General features: G+C 55.6%; 1 protein-coding gene across 4 annotated transcripts in view; it reads left to right on the forward strand.

The window, feature by feature from the left end:
- Positions 1-306: 306 nt before the first annotated feature.
- Positions 307-19,623, forward strand: part of SLC6A9 (solute carrier family 6 member 9) — a 36,072-nt gene continuing 16,755 nt past the window's right edge. For 2 of the 4 annotated variants that reach the window (XM_023221386.1, XM_023221385.1), the window contains exons 1-2: positions 307-589; positions 7,902-8,016. In XM_023221386.1, the coding sequence (XP_023077154.1) occupies positions 7,987-8,016 (30 nt within the window). In that variant the 5' untranslated portion in view covers positions 307-589; positions 7,902-7,986. The remainder of the gene's footprint in view (positions 590-7,901; positions 8,017-19,623) is intronic. The other 2 variants (XM_023221390.2, XM_023221387.2) reach the window with 2 other exon arrangements.

The following is a 19,623-nucleotide window of genomic DNA, read 5'->3' on the forward strand; positions in this document are numbered from 1 at the left end:
GGAATTTGCTCTGACTTCTCTCTAGGGGAAACGCAGGCGCAGAAGGCCAGGGGCCTGGAGGGCTAACTCCAGCCTCAGCCCCGCAAAGTGCCCCAGGCCTTCTGGCTTTATTCCACCCTAGCCCGAAGGGGACCACATCTGCTTGCTCAAGGGCCCCAGCTAGAGGGCAGCGAGGCAGGGGCGGAGAAGGGGGCTCCTTTGTGGAGCCCACTCCCAGGGGTTCGTGGGGATCAATCATCTGAAAGCTGGAGAGACTTGTAATTTTATTCCCTGGGAGGAGGAGCCTGAGAAGTCTGCACGGGGGGAGGGGAGGGGATGGAGAGGGGAGGACGGCCAGGGGAGCTCTTCGGGTAGGGGAGGGACTTGGCTAGATCTCCCAAGCCTTCTCCACTCTTCAAACTTTCACCAAACTCTTAGCCCCCGCCTCCCCGAAACCAAAACACAACAGGCTGTGGAAGAGCTGCGAGCGGCGCGGCGGGGCGGGCGCGGCACAGAGCCTCGGGAAGCTGATGCAACTTTCACTTTAAGAAAGCCACCTGGGCGCACCGCGGTGCGGACCCAGCACGCCTGGGCAGGGGGCTGCAGCATGGTAAGGGGGCTGGGGGAAGGGGACGCTGGGGCCCGCGCCTCCGTCGGTCCTGCAGTCGGTCTGAGCCGACGCGGGGCTGAGCCCCAGGACCAGCGTGTGCGTGTGTGTGTGTGTGTGTGTGTGTGTGATCGCGCATGTATGCGGGCATCTGTGGGTAAGAGTGTGGGTGCACGCACCGGGATGTCTGTCTCGCCGCAAAGGTCGGGGTAGGTGCGCGCGGCTGGGTGTCACCGCTGTCACCAAGGAGCTGAAGCGGGAGGGAGAGGGAAGCGGGGTGAGCTCCTGCGTGGGGTGGGGGGGTGGGGGCGCCAGACGCCGGTTCGATCGGGGGCGGCGGGCACAGGCTGTGCGGGTAGCGCCGGAGCCAGAGCGTGGCACTGTCCGTCGGGAGAGCCAGTGGTTCTGCGCTCTGGGGGCCTGAGGGGGTCGATAATCGGCCGTGCCTGCGCCTAGCGTGCGGGCTCTCGCTCGCTCCAACGCCTCTCAGCGCCCGCCAGCCTGGCTGCCTATCTGGTCCCTCCAGCCGGCCTGCCTCCCTATCTGCCCTCCCGGTGCCGGTGCCGGTGCCCGTGCCCGTGCGCCCGCGGGACCCGGGAAGCCGCGCGGGAGAGTCCTGGCGCACTCAGCCTCTCTTTGTCCGCGCTCTGGCCGCGGCTTTGGGAAGGGACTGCGAGCGAGCGAGTTCTTTGGGGGCTGCTACCCTGGAAAGAATCCGTGCCCTCCCCACCCCAACCCTCATTACCGGCACGCCTAGGGCGGGGCCGGGCGGCCGCAGGTGAGGGCAGGGGCCTAGCAGCCCTGGGCGCCCACCCCCGGCCGACGCTCCGCACCCGGCAGCCACTGCAGATCGCGAGCAGGCGGCGGGGCCGGGCGGGAGAGTGGGGCTTGCCCCGAGGGCCGGGAGGGGCCGGAGCCGGCCCGGGGGCGGGGCCGTGGGGCGGGGACCTCGGCGCCCCGGTACTTTTCCACCGCAGGGGCCGGGGGCGGGGCCGCCGCCTCCAAGCCAGCTGAGGCCCACACGTGGCGGCTGATGTAACGCCCGTGCCCCCACATCTCTCTCCCGATTAAAGCGGACGCGCCCCGCTTCGAGGAACCGGGACGCTGCGGGCGGTGCCGCTGCCTTGAGACCGACCGCGCCCCTGCCCGCCGGCCCGGGGCCTCCGCGCCTCGGGCCCGCAGATACCTAAAGGAGCCGCACCCCCTTTCGGGCCTGCTCTCGGCAAGCCACACCCCCTCGCGGATCACTCTTAAAGGAGACTGGACCCCGGCTCGCTGACAGCTTCCGCACAAAGCGCGGTCTATTTCTCCGCTGAAAGGAGCGTGGGGGTGCGGCCTTTGGAAAATGAAGGCTGCGGGGCGAGGAATGGGGAAGGAGAGAATAACCGGAAAGGTTAAAGACTCCCAAAGTGAGGGAGCATCAGAAGGTTGGAGAGTAGTGGGTGAGGGGACTGGTTCTAGGGACTAATGGGCGACACTGAGCATGCTCAAGTGTTTCCAAGGACCGCAGAGAAAACGCCCCCTTTACTTGGCCTATGCGGCGACTGCGGCTGTACCCGCTCAGTTCCCGGCTCTGGGGACACAGAAGAAGCACACCTCTGCCCTGGGAGAACTCTGCATCTAGTAGGGAGCCAGACTTGGGCACGAGGAAGCATGCCGCAGTTGCTACGTGTGGCAAGCGTGCTGAGATGTACACAGTGTGGGGGTACAGTAGGAAGGCTGACAGCAACGGGGAGAACCTAGGAAGGCTTCATGAAGATAATAGCATTGGGATAGGTTTTGAGGATGCGTAGGATATATACAGGTGGATATCGGGACAAGGGTGCTCAAAAAAGAGGGAACGGGTGCTGGGGCAAAGGCATGAAGCAGGAGCCTTCTGCAAATGCTGGGTGGTCTCACGTGGCGGCAGATGGCCGCAGGTTGCTGACCTGGGCTCCCAGGTAGAACTAAGGGCTGTTTCCTGCTCCCACAACTCCTCCACTTCCTCCATTACAGTGAATGGAAATTATGCTTCTTCCTCTACCTACCTACTAAACTGTGAGGTCCTTGAACCCAGGGAAAGAGCCTGTCACCTTTCCATCCCCAGTGAGGACTCCAGGGCTTTTCCAAGATGGACCGTTAAAACTGATTGACCTGGCAGCCCTGATACTCAGCAGTGAGACTGTCAAGATGGGCCAGGGTTCTGTGACTGATGTCTCAACATCTGCCTTTGGGTGGCTCACACGCAGCTCAGACCAGCTTGTCCAACCCAGCCCTCCTGTCCCCGCACCAAACCTGCAGCCTCACCATCATTTGTTCTCTGGGATGGGCTTCTTCCCACAGCACCAACAGAAACCAGAGACTCCTTCTTATCCCTCCCCCTACCCAGTCCGATTCATCACCAAGTCTTCCCATGTTGCCTTTTATATTTATCTGAAATCTGTGCACCTCTCCTCACCCTATTGTCACCTTCCTAACCTGAGCCCCCTCATTTTTGACCTGGCCCCTTTCTTCCTTTCCTTTTCCTTTCCTTTCCTTTCTTTTCTTCCTTGTTTCCTTCCTTCCTTCCTTCCTTCCTTCCTTCCTTCCTTCCTTCCTCTCTTTCTTTCTTTCTTTCTTTTTTTTTTTAGATGGAGTTTCGCTCTTGTTGCCCAGGCTAGAGTGCAATGGTGCCATCTCAACCCACTGCAACCTCCACCTCCAGAGTTCAAGCAATTCTCCTGACTCAGCCTCCTGAGTAGCTGGGATTACAGGCATGTGCCACCACGTCTGGCTAATTTTGTATTTTTATAGAGACGGGGTTTCTCCATGTTGGTCAGGCTGGTCTCCAACTCCTGACCTCAGGTGATCCGCCTGCCTCAGCCTCCCAAAGTGCTGGGATTACAGGTGTGAGCCACCACGCCCAGCCTGGCCTGGCCCATTTCTAATTGATTTCCTCTCTTCTACTTCAGCCTCCTTCCAGTTCTTTCTCCACACTGTATCTAGGGGGATGGTTTCAAGATGCACATTCCACCAATTGCTCCTCCTTGAAGTTGATCTTCTGCTTAAAAGCTTTCAATAGGCCGGGCGCGGTGGCTCAAGCCTGTAATCCCAGCACTTTGGGAGGCCAAGACGGGCGGATCACGAGGTCAGGAGTTCGAGACCACCCTGGCTAACACGGTGAAACCCCGTCTCTACTAAAAAATACAAAAAGCTAGCCGGGCGAGGTGGCTGGCGCCTGTAGTCCCAGCTACTCGGGAGGCTGAGGCAGGAGAATGGCGTGAACCCGGGAGGCGGAGCTTTCAGTGAGCTGAGATCCGGCCACTGCACTCCAGCCCAGGTGACAGAGCGAGACTCCGTCTCAAAAAAAAAAAAAAAAGCTTTCAATAGCCACCCTTGCCCTCAAGATGAAGACCAAAATCCAGACCCCAAAGGCCCTGGCCAGGCCTCTCTGTCCACTTTAATCTTTGACCATTTCCCCCTGACTATCTGAGCTCCAGCCTCAGAGCCTTTCCACATATTGTTTCATTTGCTTGACTCTCTGTTCCTCTTCTCTTCCTCATTATTGCCACTTTGCCTAATTTACTCCTTTAGACCCTTAAACATCACTTCCTCAGGGAAGCCCTCCGCTAGTCTTACACAAGGCCAGGCCCCCCTACTGTAGAGTCTCATAACACAATCTTTCTCTTTACATTCTTTATCTCAGTATGCAATTCTTTATTTTTTATTTTTTGAGACAGAGGGTCCCTCTTTTTCCCCAGGCTGGAGTGCAATGGCGCGACCTCGGCTCACTGCAACCTCTGCCTCCTGGGTTCAAGTGATTCTCTTGCCTCAACCTCCCAAGTAGCTGGGATTACAAGCGCCCACCACATCACCCAGCTGATTTTGTATTTTTGATAGAGATGGGCCTTCACCATGTTAGCCAGGCTGGTCTCGAACTCCTGACCTCAGGTGATCCGCCTGCCTTGACCTCCCAAAGTGCTGGGATTACAGGCGTGGGCCACTGCTCCTGGTCTCAGTTTGTAATTCTTTAAATTTTAGTCATCAGTTTAACTCTTTCCCCTTAGTCTGTAAGCTGCAGGAGTGCAGATACCTTTGAGTTCTTGGTGCCTAGCACAGTTCTGGCCCAGAGCAGACCTGCAATCAATATTATGGAATAAATGAGTCTAGCTGTGGTCAGCCGTAAATGCCTGCTAAGCAGTTTAGGCCGTATCCTGTTGGCTGTGGAAAACTGTTGGAGAGAATCAGGGATTTAGGGCTTCGGGAAGATTAACAGATTGGAGGGGAGGAACATGTGGAGGGCTTGTGGTAAGGACAAAAATTAGGCAGAAACTTCAGAACTTATGAGGAAATTACTATTAGCCCCATCTTCCAGATTGAGAAAACTAAGGCTCAAAGAGGTTGAGTAACTTACTTGAAATCATATACCTAGTGAGTAGCTGAGCCAGAAATCCAGCCCAGGCCTACCAGATCCCAAAGCCTGAGCTCTTTATCTTGTGCTAGACTGCCTCTGTGACCCGCTGCTGCCTGTCAGTGGTGGCCCACAAATGCTTCAGGGGCGTGTGTGGGGCCTGGTGTTGTGGATCTTCCACACGTAGAAGGGGCTGGACACCATGGGCAATCAGTTGGTGTTTTCTGAATGGATGGATGGGGCCACGTAACAGGAATGTCAAAGGCAGGAGAAGCAGCAAAGCTTTACACCCAGCTCATTCTCCTGGAAGCCGCCATGAAGCAGTCTTTTCCCTCCAGTCCACGAACTACCTGAGGACAGGGACTGCATTTGCAGTCAGAGATAATCAGAGTCAGAGATGTCAGGTCTGAAAACCTAGTTCAAGTCCTCACTCGAGCACTTACAAGGAAGGCATTTGACCTCTCCGAGTCCGTCTCTCTGATGGTAAACTAGGAGGAATTCCAGGATAACCTGGGTGAGGGCCCTCTGCAGCCTACATTTGGAGACACAGTGTCCTCAGTTCACTTACCTGACCAGTGGACTTAATAATTTCCAACCCGTGATGTGGCTTTTTTGGTTTTTTTTTTTAAGACAAAGTCTCACGCTGTCACCCAGGCTGGAGAGCAATGGTGTGATCTTGGCTCACTGCAATCTCTGACTCCCGGATTCAAGCGATTCTCCTGTCTCAGACTCCCGAGTAGCTGGGACTACAGGCGCATACCACCACACCTGGTTAATTTTTGTATTTTTAGTAGAGACGGGATTTCACCATATTGGTCAGGCTGGTCTCGAACTCTTGACCTCAGGTAATCCGCCCACCTCGGCCTCCCAAAGTGCTGGGATTACAGGCATGAGCCACTGCACCCAGCTGACATGGCTCTTTCTAATGCCATCTGCTGTTACTATCATCATTGTCATTATTAGTCCTTGACTGAGGAGAGGTGGCTTTAAGGGAGTCAAATCTAGAGTTTACAGCTGGAGAGGGAGGCACAGGGGTGAGAGAAGACAAGGTGTGATCTCCTTTTGAGGGAGCACACCCCCGTCTTTCTTTACTTGCGCCCAGAAGACCAAAGCCATGAGCAGGAACTTCTTTAGGAGAAGAAGTTGAGCCACAGGCCAGCCTGGGTCACATCTTGTCCCCACCCTGCCCTAAGAGAAGCTCTGCAGGAGACCAGGCAGCCAGGGCAAAGGGCCTAAAAAAGCCAAGGGCTGATTTGCATAGGCAAAGAGCAGCCTCCTCATCTCTCCTCCAGCCTTCGAGAGACTTCCTGGGCTTGTAGGTGAGAGGTGGCCCTTGACAGGTGGCTTTGGGTAGGGCACAGTTGCCCAAGGTAGCCTTGGGAACAGACTCCCTGGGAAGGCAGGAAAGGCTCCAGAGAGAGGCAGAGCTATAATCCTTCCTGGGTCTAGGCCCTGAGGAGGGGTTTCCTCCCATGAGACAATTTTTTTTTTTTTTTCTGAGATCGAGTCTTGCTGTCGCCCAGGCTGGAGTGTAGTGGTGTGATCTCGGCTCACTGCAACCTCCGCCTCCCAGGTTCCAGAGATTCTCCTGCCTCAGCCTCCCGAGTAGCTGGGATTACAGGCACCCGCCACCACGCCCAGCTAATTTTTGTAATTTTAGTAGAGACCAGGTTTCGCCATGTAGGCCAGGATGGTCTTGAACTCCTGAGCTCAGGTAATCCACCTGCCTTGGCCTCCTAAAGTACTGGGATTACAGGCATGAGCCACCACGTCCGGCCAAGATAACTCTTTTTTTTTTTTTTTTTTTTTTTTTTTTTTTGAGACCGAACCTCGCTCTGTCACCCAGGCTGGAATGCAATGAGACAACTCTTTAAGGCTCTCTGAAGATGGATTTCTCCTGAGGCCTGTCAAAAACTAACCTTTCTTCCATCCCATCTGACATTAAGCCAGTGTGCACCAGCATTGCCGTGGGGCTGCTCCTTCCACGTGGCTGCTGCCCCACAGCTCGCCAGCCCCACCTTGCCCCTCAGATGCTTCCCACAAGATCCTGGGCTGGTCTGGATCCCTCATTCCAGAGGTCCTGCCTTCGCTATTTCCCTTCATTTCAATTCAACTAACACTTCTTGCAAGCCCAGTGCTGTGCAACGTGCTGGGCACAGAGGGTAAAAGAAACAGTCCCAAGCCCTCGGGGAACTCACTGACTCATGGTTGATGAACTTAAAAGCAAATAAGTGTCATATGAAATAAGAATACTAGTAGAGATTTGCACAAAACAGAAAGGAGGAAGCAACTTTTTTATTCTTTTGAGAGAGTGGGTCAGAAAAGGCTGCAGAGAAGAGGTGACATTTAGCCTGGTGCAGTGCTGAGGATTTGTAGAATTTCACCTGGTGAACTGCTGTGAAGGGGACAGCTGGGAGTGCAAGGAGGCGTGGCTGCACAGGGGTGTGTGGCCGGCCCAGAGCTCGGTCCAAGTGAATGACATGACAACAAGCCCAGCTGCCCTGGAGCCCACACTGGGTGCCACCCAGTTGGGGAAGGGCCATCATGGCTGCCTGGCTGGGGTGAGGATGGGGAGAGTGTGCTGACCAGAGCTGATTCCCCTCCGGGAAAGGCTGAAGCCATTCACACAGACCATGAAGGAATTGGACTCCATCCCAGTTCGGTATTCATTTTTTATCTTTTACAGGATTGGGCATCTGGAGAGTCAAAAATAGACCTTTGCCCATTGGGACAGGAAGCCTGGAGATCAAGAGATCCAGGGGAAAGATTGGGGGCACTGGGAAGGAGCTGGATCTGAGGGTCTTCCAGAAAGAAAGGAGCAGGATGTGGACATGGCTTGGCAGAGGGCCTGGGCCGGCTGGTGGTGGGCGGTTCCACACTACCTGTCTGGAGAGCCCTGTGGGCCACATGGCCAAGTCTTCACCTCAGCCTCTGCTCTCTCCACAGCTCTGGAGGTCTGTGGCCTGAAAGGCGCTGGAAGCAGAGCCTGTGAGTGTGGTCCCCATCACCAAAGCCCCAACCCACCGCCGCCATGGTAGGAAAAGGTGCCAAAGGGATGCTGGTGAGTACAGAGGCCAGACTGTGGGGAGGAAGGGGAGTCCCAAGCCCTGCCCCCAGGACCTCCTGCCAGCTGCTTGTCATGACAGGAAGGCTTAAGAAGGCCAGCACTGCCAGGGTTCCTGAGTTCCCAGCTAACCCCAACATGGGCAGGTAGCCCCTCATCTACCAGGTCAGAGAGTGTCAGGCTCCAAGCCCACAGAGCCCACGAAGATCTGCCAGAAGGCAGGAGGTGTGCGCCCCATCCTTGTCACAGAGGTGCTGCGGACAGAAGGAGGTCACTCATGTGCTGAAAGGACAGTGGAGCGTGGGGCAGTGCGGGCGGCTTCAGTCTGTGCTGATCAAGGGCTCCTCTCTCAGACCCTGCCTGGTTTTTCTCCACTTCTCTGGGTCCTTCTCAGTCTGAAAAGTAACACTTTGTTTTGAGTGCTCTCCTGAGGACTCTCAGAAAATCTCTCTCCACCCTTTCCCCAAGTCCTGGCTTTTCTTTGCCCTCAACCTTAGAGCACAGGGGAGGTAGTGGTGAGGCCATGCGACACAGGGGGGTGGGTGAGATTCTTTTTATTTTTGTAATTTTTTTGAGACCAAGTCTCACTCTGTGCCTGGGCTAGAGTGCAGTGGTGTGATCTTGGCTCACTGCAACCTCTGCCCCCTCTCGGGTTCAAGCGATTCTCATGCCTCAGCCTCCCGAGTAGCTGGGATTACAGGCATGTGCCACCAAGCCTAGCTAATTTTGTATTTTCGGTAGAGACGGTGTTTCACCATGTTGGCCAGGCTGGTCTCAAACTTCTGACCTCAGGTGATCCACACGCCTCGGCCTCCCAAAGTGCTGGGATTACAGGCGTGAGCCACTGCGCCCGGCCTGGATGAGGTTCTTGAAGGAGCAAGACTAGCTGATGGAGGGACCAGGTCAGCACCAGAAGCAGGAACCAGGAAAGTGATGGCAAATCCTGTCCCAGAGGCAACGGTTGTCTTCCTTCTCTTGAGATCTTCCCTGGCGACAGGCTAGACTGGACGGCTGCCGGGGGTGGGGACCAGGGACTGACCATGGACAGTCCCTCCCTCAGCAGCTCCCATCCTGTCAATCTCCGGTGTTGCTTTTCTTATTTAATGAAAGATTCACTGGCCTGGGGTCTTTACTGAGCCCTCCCCAAACAAGCCCTGTCTCTCACCAAAGATTTCTGGGACTCAAAGTGCCTGGTTTAAAAGAACAACTTGGGCTGGGTGTGCTGGCTCACGCTTGTAATCCCAGCACTTTGGGAGGCTGAGGCAGGCGGGTCATCTGAGGTCAGGAGTTTGAGACCAACCTGGCCAACATGGTGAAACCTTGTCTCTACTACAAAAATTAGCCAGATGTGGTGGTACGCACCTGTAATCCCAGCTACAGTGAGCCGAGATCGTGCCACTGTACTCCAGCCTGGGCAGTAGAGCAGGGCTCTGTCTCAAAAAAAAAAAAAAAAAAAAGAAATTTTAAAAATTTTAAAAAGAACAGTTTGTGGGAGAGAACCAGGTGGTTCTGTTCCAAGCTCGGGATCTTCTACCTGGTCCTGTTCTGAACCTCCAGCATCCAACCCCTGGCCCCATCCCTCTTGCCCAGCCCCTACTGATTGACTGATTGGAGTAAGTCTGAATGAACCAAGCTCCTGAAAGTATTCCTGAGATTCCTGAAATCTGGGTGGTCAGAAATGGGCCCAGATGGAGGTCTTATGAACCTGAACACTTGCTAGGGGTGAATCCCATCTGAGAACCCAAACATGGCCCCACCTTTCCTGGAGAAGTCTTGGAATTGCCATGGGCTTGTGATAGGAAGTGGGGTGTGGCCCTGTCCCTTCCTACCATGGAGATTCTGAGCCCCCTGAAACCTCTGAGTCCTCCCTGGTTGCTCTTCTTTCTCTGGAGTGACTTGGAAGGACTGGGAGGAGGGCAGGCGGAGAGATATGAGCAGCACAGAGGGCATGGGTCCCAGTGTGCCAGAGTCCCTGCCTGAACTGAGCTTCCCGGACTGTGCTCTCCCGGTCGGCCCGGCCAGCCTGTCTGTGGATGGGAATGCTGCCTTGGGACTCCTGTTCCCAGCACTAGGATGTGCCTAAAGATAGCTGAGGCTCGCTCTCCTCCCCGCTCTCTGCCCTTTGGCTTTTGCCCACTGTTGCTGCGTTTGAGGCTCATAGCATCCGTCCCATGGGCACCCCCAGTGGTTGCTTGGAGATTCTATTCCTGCTTCCTTTTCAGCTCTGCTGATGACCTTGGACTATTCCACTCTATTCTTGGGTTCCAGTTTGGGACTGAAGCCACCTCCGTTCAGTGCTTGTCTCTAGACACAGCCTCTGAGGTGCACAGGGCAGCTGGTCCCAGCCGAACCCCATCTCTGCTAACACAGGCAGCCCAGTCAGCACGTTTGTGTCTCCCATGTCTTCCTATGGCCAGTGACTAAGGAAGCATCATTCTGACAGGCTTCTTCTTTGGATACCCTGGTAGATCAAAAGAGGATGTTAAGGGGCATGTGTGTAACCATGCACTTGGACCATCACAGTTCTCTGTGGCTTCTGCTGCTCTGTTTGTACCCTGGCATGCATGGAGCAGGCACTGGCCCCTACCATGGGATCCTCACTTCTATCCCACTTTACCCAGGTTTGGGTGTGAGGACACTGGCCCTCCAAGTCTCTTCAGTGTCGGCAGGCACCCTGTGTTATCCTTGGAGCTTCTGCTGGATGCCACAGCCAGTGCCCCATGGGTAACAAGCAGCTTACCAGCACGTGCCCAGGCCCACATGCCCGCTGCACGTGTCCCTCCCTCACTCCCAGCCCAGATGGTCTCTGCCAGGCCAGCTCAGCTGCCTCCCTCACGCCTCAGCAGCTCCTAGGACAGGGCTGTGCGAGAACCCAGCTGGCCAGGGTGCCTCCAAGCCTGGGAGCAGCTGGGATGCTTGGGGGCACTAGGGGGTGGGTGGGGTGGTCCTTCCATGGAGACCTAGGCCCTCATACACGTGTGGAGCAAGGCCACCTAGGTCTCAAAGGACAAGGGGCTGGAGGAGAGGGACCCAGGACAGGAGGCAAGAGAGCCCCCACTAGCTCAGTTTTAATCCTTCACCCACCAATGTCACACCATTTCCCAGGCAGGCCCCCTCAGTCCCCTCCCTAGTGCCACTGCCCACTTATGCAGAGTCTTGGGCAGTCCGGGTCTTGGCGGGCTTCCTTGACCTCTTCTCATGTCTGAGCACGCTGATTATTTCTGCCACCGGGAAGCCTCACAATGAACAGGAACAGACCCATTTGGATTAGGGCTCTGGGTGCCAGAGCATCCAAATCCCCAGGAGGCCTTGCAAGCACCACAGGCCGCCAGGGGCTGCCCCACCCTGACCTGTTCTCATATGATTTGCCCTGAGGGTTTGGGCACCTCCTGTCTATAGCATCCGTCATAGGACCTGGCACATAGTGGGGACTCACCCAGCCCAAGTGTTGGCATATAGCAAGTGCTCAACTAGTGCAGGCTTGGTGCCTTACTGGGAGGTCACCAAGCACAAAGTTTTGCACACCTTGGACACTCCCTTGGTAGAGGGCCTGTCCCTACCTGGGCACTCACCTAACCCAAGTCTTAGCATGTGGCAAATGCTCAGCTAGTGCAGACTTGGCACACATTAGACACTCCCTTAGAAGACAGCTTGTCACCCTGTAGGCATTCGTGTAGCACACTGCCAGGCACGCAGTGGGCGCTCACCCAGCTCAGAGCTGGGCACACATTGGGTCTTTACCTGGCACAGAATTCGGCATACCTGGGGTACTCCCCTAGTGCAGGACCTAGCACACCATAGGGGCTCCTCACCTGGGGCTGACACACAATGAGTGCTATCTCAGCATCGGACATGGCACACAGTGGGCATTCTGCTGATGCAGGTTCTCGCACACAGCAGGTGCTTCCAGTACAAGATTTGACACCCAGTAAATGCTATCCTGGCTCAGGGATTGGCACACAGTGGCCATTCTCCTTAGATAAGGCCTAGCACAATCGAGGTGCTCTTCTAGCCAGGACAGCCTAAGCAATGACCTTCCGCTGATCCTAGATTAGCAGCTACCCGCTCCTCAGTGAAATGGACAATATCTAGATCCAAAGGAAAAGGCCCAGCCTTCTTCAGCTTCCTCTCAGATCAGGGGGCCTGGCTTCCCTCTTCCTCCCCACTTCCTCTGTAGCCCACCTACTCAGGGAGGCCTGTAGCTCAGCCTCCCACACAGCCGCCCTGTAGCCCTCCCCCATCCCTGGCACTTCTCAGTCCCAGCTCAGCTGGACCATCCCTCCGGAGTCACAGGGGACAACAAAGACCCTAGCCTCCTTGCCCCTCTGGAAGCATGCCCATTCTTATTAGGAAAAGTCAGAGGCGGGAGCTGGGGGAGTCAGCCTTCCTAAGTGGGGCTGGAGCAGCTGGATCTCGCTAATGAGGTCTCATTACGGCCAGGGCCCAGCTGGGCTGCTGCCGCCTCCTGTCCCCATGGCCAGAGCAGGGAAAGCCGTCCAGCCAGGGCTGCCTGTTCTGGGCACCCGGCCCAGGCCAGGGCAGCCAGAGCCCAGAGCCCACCCTGGGTGGAAGTGAGCATTTGGGCATCATGGGTGACTGGACCTTCCTGGAGCCAGTGGCCCAGCCAGCGCCTTGGCCCTCAGTCTGCGCCTGCAGGAAGTCAGGGGAGTGTGTCTGGGGACCAGGCGCATGAGGCTGGCTGAGTGAGCAGCTGAGTCAGTAGGATCTGAGGCCATCCTTAGGACACTTGCTTGAGCCAAGGCCTGTCCCCATCTTCCCCAAACCAACATGGAGATAATAATGGACCTACCTCATGGGACAGCTGGGAGGACCCAGTGAGTTAACGTATGGGAAGTTAACTTGTACCATACTAGGTGAGTGCCCACAGGGTGACGGGCTGTCTCTGAAGCAAGTGTCCCATGTATGCTGAGCCAGGACAGTGCCTGGCCCACAGCAAGCACTTACTATGTATTTTCTGTTACCATTATTACTACTGCTCACTAGGTTCAATGATTGGCGGGTGGTATCCCCATTTTAGAGATGCAGAAACTGAGATCCGACATGTTAAGGGACTTGCCTAAGGTTATATATGGTGAGAAACTGACAGAGCTAGGGTTTGAGCCCAGGACTGTCAAACTCTAAAGCCTGTGACTTTTTATCTTATTTTAAAATTTATTTTTTATTAATTTTTTGAAACAAGGTCTCACTTTGTCACCCAGTTTGGAGTGCAGTGGTGTGATCATAGCTCACTACAGCTTCCAACGTGTGGGCTCAAGCAATCCTCCCTTCTCAGTCTCCTGAGTCGCTGGGACTATAGGTACACACCACCACACCTGGCCAGTTTTTTGTAGAGACAGGATCTCACTATGTTGTCCAGGCTGGTCATGAACTCCTGACCTCAAGTGACCCTCCTGCCTTGGCTTCCCAAAGCAATGGCATAACAGGCCTAAGCCACTGTGCCCCAGCTATCTTTTTATTTTTATTTATTATTATTATTATTATTATTATTATTGAGAGGGAGTTTTGCTCTTGTTGCCCAGGCTGGAGTGCAACGGCGCGATCTTGGCTCACTGGAACCTCCGCCTCCTGGGTTCAAGTGATTCTCCCGCCTCAGCCTCCCGAGTAGCTGGGATTACAGGCATGTGCCATCACGCCCAGCTAATTTTGTATTTTTAGTAGAGACGGGGTTAGTCTCACCATGTTGATCAGGTCGGTCTCGAACTCCTGACCTTGTGATCTGCCCTCCTTCCAAAGTGCTAGAATTACAGGCGTGAGCCACCGAATCCGGCCCTGTTTTTTCATTTTTAATGTCATCCTGTGCTTGACAAAACTCCTTATGTGCCCTACGGGGTTGCACACTCACCAAACTCACAGGAAAGCTGTTCTTACACCAGAGTTCATGCACGTGTCCATCTGACTGATATTTCCTGAGGTCCTACGATAAGCCAAGCCTTCTGCTGACTGACCAGTTTCCAAAGGGCCTGACACCTTCCCGGCACTGGAACACATATGCCCACCTTCCGAGCCACTGGTCTGCGGTATCTTGGGGTCAGCAGGAGACTGGCCAGTGTGTGTGGCCTCAGAGAAAGGGACTGGATGGGTCTGAGTGACATCCCACCAGTCATGGTGACGACCCCACTGGACCTACCAGCCCACGCTGCACACACTCCCAGACTAGCACCACGGCTTCTGGGCATCACGGTACAAATCCTCACGGGTTCTTATTCCACAGCCCCCCTTTGTCTGGACTCTGGGATGACTGCCCCCTTGGCTAACACCATCTTTGTTCAGACAGGTGACAGCGTGGTTCACTAGGCCAGGGCTTTCTTGCGTGGTCAGTCACATTCTCCTAGGAAGACGCCCCATCATCCTGGCAGGTTGGGAGTCCCCATCTCTGGTGGGGTGGGGGGGTCAGGTACAGCCCTAGCAGCCCTAGGGCTTGGTTTCTCCCAGCCTGCACCCCTCCGAGGAGCCTGAGCTGCTCTGGTGCTTCCTTGTGGACTGTGCCTTCCATCCTGCTGCCAGTCACCATCTAGGGCCCAACAGGGCAGACTCCATCACTCATCAGACACCCGACTACCCTACCAGGAGCCCAGCCTGTGGGCTCAGACAGTGTCTGGTCAGCTCTGTGGGGGCAGTGAGCCACCCTCTCCCCCGCTCTGCCTGACTCTGGTGTGTGTGTGTGTGTGTGTGTGTGTGTGTGTGTGTGTGTGTTTTGTTCCAGTTACTTGCTGGGAACAAGGGAAAAACAGAACAAACCCCACACACCCCACTCTCCAGCTCCGGAGCACCCGTGCTGGGCTGCATGAGGACTGGCCGGAGGGGCAGGGCCTGGGGAGGGGGTAGGCAGAGCTTCGGGAGGAGATGAGGTGAAAGTAATTGACGCTGCCCAGCCCAGCAGTGGGAGAGGCAGGGGATGCGTCAGTGTCGCCCTGGAGCTGGCAGAGGTGTGAATGAGCGGCGGCGGAGACACGCGGGCTGCGATCGCTCGCCCCGGGATGGCCGTGGCTCATGGACCTGTGGCCCCCTCTTCCCCAGAACAGGTCAGTCACCTTCCAGAAGGTTGAGCCCCCTCCTTGGTGCCAGGCAGGCTGAGAGGCTGGGCTGTGGGTGGGGAGAGGGGCTGAGTGGTCCGTGCCAGGGAGGGGCAGGCACAGCCAGCAAGCGAGACAGACACCAGCCAAAGTGACCCAGAAAGTTGCAACTGTGCAAAGGAGTGCAGGAAGAGTTAGCTGTGTGGCGGGGGCAAGGGGGAGGAGAGTGGGGGTGTGAGGGCTCCCCCAGCCCAAGGACCTGCTGAGAATCTGCTCTGTGTATCAAAGCTGCATTGTCCTAGCTCCCGGGGAGACGGGCCGGAGGTGCCCAGGAATTGTACTAATCAATACAGCCTCATTGTCTGTGCCACGGCAGTTACTCCTATGGGGAGAGTGGGCGAGGGGGCAGGGAAACGTGGTACATGGTTTCAGTGGTGAAGGGTGGGGGAAGGGGATGGGGCAAAAGTCTCAGCTGGAAAGAGAGAGACCCCACGGAACATTTTCCAGGGTCCAGGGCAAGTGCCCGCATGGGCTGGGAGCCGGTGTGTCCTCATCCCTGGACGCTGGCGACGGGTGGAGATGTCAGCAGATGGCAGCGAGGATGAGGAGACTCAAAAGCTACCCTTGTCCCCTGTAGGACATCCCGACTTGACCTTCAGAAGGCAAAAGAGGGAATGTCCTCTCAGGCGATGTGGGATGGGTCTGGGAGGAGCAGTACGCAGGGCTGCCCTCAAACCTCAGGACTGCTAAGGTCAAGAACCAAAGCCACTTCCCAGAGTGCCTGCCTGCTGCCAGTCGGTGAGGGCAGACGCCGCCCCCAGCCGCTACAGCGCAGGACAGGACCATTGCTTCCAGTCTTCCCTGCTGGGCTTGTCTGGGGTGGGAAGCGAGGAGCTGGCCAGGGCCCACCCGGGGTCCTCCATCACTCTTCCCAGGGCCTCCTGGAGTGGAGCCCAGCATGCCTGGGGGTGCCAGTCATCTGTCTGCTGCCCACAATATTGGCAGGTCCCTTGCTGCCAGTCAGGACTCTGCAATGGATAAGCACAAGGTGTATTCTTGCTTCTCTCACCTGCTATATGAAGGCCTGGACTCAAGGCACCTGGAGTCCTGAGAGGTGCCCAGAGACGGCTCTGAGGTTCTCCTTGAGGCAGGAGGCACTAATGGCCACTGGGGACTGCTCAGCCCCGGGAAGATTTTCCCATGTTCTGCCCCTCCACCCCCAGCCCCAGACTCTCCCGTATCCAGGTAACTGAGGCCAGAGATCAGAGCTGCAGCTGGGTCTCTCTGCCCCTACTCAGTGCCATGTAGGTGAAGGACAGAAGATTCTGTCATTGCAGGGTAGGTGCTACCTGTGGGCCAGCCTGGGCCCCGGACTGATGGGGGAGAACAAACACCGAGGGATACCTGGCAGGAAGGAGGTCGTGGGGTCTTCTGAGGCAGCCACAATTTACTGTAATGGCTTCCCCAGTGGGGCTTAGAGAAAGTTGCCAGCGATCTGACTGGGCTCAAAGTCAGTCTGGGATGTGAGGTCTTGCCCATTCTCCTCCATGAAGTTTGTCTTGGATGGGACTTCATCCCATGAGCAAACCCTGGGGCTGGAGAGTCCTAAACAAAGCCTGATGGGTCGCAGAGGGGCCCGCCCAGCCAGGGCAGCTCCAGGGTTCCTCAGTGTCCACCCAGAGCCAGAGGGGGAAGCTCACAATTCACAAAAATATCCACTGGGCACTGATGTGGGAGGCGGGAGGCTCACACCAGAGCAGAGTCACCGTCCAGGGTGGAGAGCCGGGCTCTGAGTCTGTGCAAGAGCAGAAGGCGGGAGTGCATCCTCAGACTGGCCCTGGTTCGCTCTGGGACTGGGCTTTGCCACTGCATTTCCTCTTTACCTTTTTCTGTATTTTCTAATTTTTTTGTGATAGCTTATTAAGCTTTTATAATCAGAAAGAAAAGGGCAATTATTTATTTATTTATTTATTTATTTATTTATTTATTTATTTATTTATTTTTAGTAATCTGGAAAGCTAGTGGGAACTAATGGAATGTACAGGGGAAAGTCAGAAATAGAAAAATTCCAGGTGAGGGAGAGCTATGGAATATGAGTAACTGCTGAGGCTGTCTGGCCTGAGAATCTGGCAGATCGATTGATAGTGAGGTTATCTAGTCTATGGCCATGCCATCCTGAAAGCACCCGATCTTGTCTGATAGTGAGTTTATCTAGTCCGTCCCCTGCTTTCATAAATAGCGATGCTGAGATACCAAGACTGGAAGTGACTTGCCTAGGTCTGTACTGGAGGAGTGGGCCCTAGAGCACCAGGGTTCTTGCCTGCACCGGTGTCCCACCTCGGCCAAGCCCAGGGCAGAGTGGGAGATCTGGGTTTTGCCCTCAGAGCTGAGCAGCCTTAGTTCCAGGGGCTCAGCCAGAGCAGTAAATCAGCCAAGCAGAGGGCTGTGTAAAGGACTTATGTAAGTGACTTTGCTCAGTGTGGCTCTCCCAGCTAGGCAGGGATGGGGTGGGAGGCTGTTAAACCAAGCAAGATCATAAGTCCTTGTGCCAGAGTGGACACTGCTGTCTCGATGACTGGTTCTAAGGGTAAGGGAACATCTGAAGGGTGTGTGTGTGTGTGTGTGTGTGTGTGTGTGTGTGTGTGCGCGCGCCAGCTCACCCCACCCCACCATGGAAGGAAAGCCTCCATTCCTTCCATGGCTGGGAGAGCTTGGGGACAGGGCAGGGTAGGTAGTCCTGTCATGGAGACCACCTGCTGGGCCCATGACAGTGGCAAGTGGAGGCTGCTTTGTCCTGGCGGTGGCCTCTCAGAGCTGCCAGGAAGGGTGACAGGGCATGTAGGGGCTGTTTGGGAGTCTGCAGAGGAGGGGGCCAAGCCAGAGGGAACCATGCCGCTATGGTTTAATTCCCCACTGAGATGTGAGCAAGTGAGGGTGAGCAGAGGGGCGCAGATGGTGGTGACAGTGGTAGGGGGTAGGAGAAGCCTGGAGCAGAGCCCATCCATGGGGCTGAGCTGGCTCAGGCAGACGGGCAGCCAGTCTGGGTCAAATCGTGAGCACAAAGGGATCTTTCCATGGGCCCCTCAGCTGATGACCACTGCAGGGACAATTCATATCAGTAACACAGCCATCCACCCAGCAGATCAAGAAAAACTAGAAGCTTAGAGTAGGAAAGATTATGCAAGAAAGGAAAAAAAAAAAAAAAGCCATACAGTATTGAAAAAGATTTAGCTGCTCAGGAGGGAAGTCAGGGGGTGGTCCCCAGAGAAGATCTGGACAAGGAAGGGAGCTAGAGCACCCAGAAAATGCCTGGATGTTTTTTGGAGGGTCTTTCCTGCAGTTTGCTTGGAGAAAGGTAGGCTTGCTCTGTCCTCCGCTGAGAGCTCAGCCCTCCCCAGCCAAGCCACCTGAACATAGACAGCCCTGGAGTTGAAGTCAGAGGCCAAGCCTGGGCCAGGTTCCCGTGGTCGAACGCCACAGTGCTGGGACCCAGGCCCAAGCAGAAGTGGGTGCTGCTTCTGCGAGGATCCTTTGCACATAGCAGACCTTTAGTGTTGTCAGGAACTTCCTGCCAGAGCCCCATCGCCAACCCCAGTTCAGCCCCTGTCCTGGGAGCTGTGGCCTCCCTGGGTTACAGCCCGCACGGCTGAGCTGGTTAGCACACGGCTCATTAACGGAGCAGCGGCTGGCTCTTGAGGGCTCAGGCAGGCGGCTGTCTGTGGCACGTGGCTGGAAGCATCACCACCTTCCCCGTACCCTCCCATGCCAGGGAAGGAGCAGACTTCAGGGATCCAAATGTGGTCCCATTTGGTCGGGGGGTATGGGGCATCTGTCCCTCATCCTGCTGGGAACAGGAGACAGGCCTTGGTCTTCAAGCCTTGGGAACCTGGATCTCTGAAAAGGGCCTTGCCCTTCCCCTGCCCATGGGGCCATCCTGGACCATCAGTTGTTCCTTTCACAGCTCTAACTGCTGCTCTGTGCCGCTGGCACAATCAGGCATTGTGGCCCTCAGTAAACAACCCTGGGACAGAAGAAAACTGGCATTGTAGGGTCAACATATAGGAGCCCTATTTGGCTGACATTTGTTTGGGACCAGAGAAACCACCCCCAGCAGACCTCACAGCCTCCAAAAGATGGCCCCTTGACTCTGTGATCTTGCCAAACCTGCCCCAGTGAAGGCCCCAGGAGGTGGTGACGTGCTCAGGCAGGATTCTGTAGGGGCATATCACAGAAGGCACACTCAGGCTGGGGGCCACCCTCTCCCAGGGCTAAGCATGTCTTCAAGCCTCTTCATCAGGGAGGCCTTCCTTGACCTCAGTCCTGCTTTCCCGCCTTGTCCTCCTTCCATAGTCTTGTGATTTTGAGATGATCCCCTCTATGGTCACAGGGAAGCCGCATCTAAAGATGATAGGTGTGTACATTTCATTAATGGCTTGCGCACCCACTGGACTTCCATCTCCGAGCGGGTAGGAGCTCTCTGCTGAAGTTCCGCTTCCTGGCACAGTGCCTGGCACATAGCCGGTGTCAATAAATCTGCCATTGCATGAATGAATCAACGAATGAATGAAAG

This window comes from Piliocolobus tephrosceles, chromosome 1, assembly GCF_002776525.5.
Source record: "Piliocolobus tephrosceles isolate RC106 chromosome 1, ASM277652v3, whole genome shotgun sequence".
Taxonomy (NCBI): Eukaryota; Metazoa; Chordata; class Mammalia; order Primates; family Cercopithecidae; genus Piliocolobus; species Piliocolobus tephrosceles.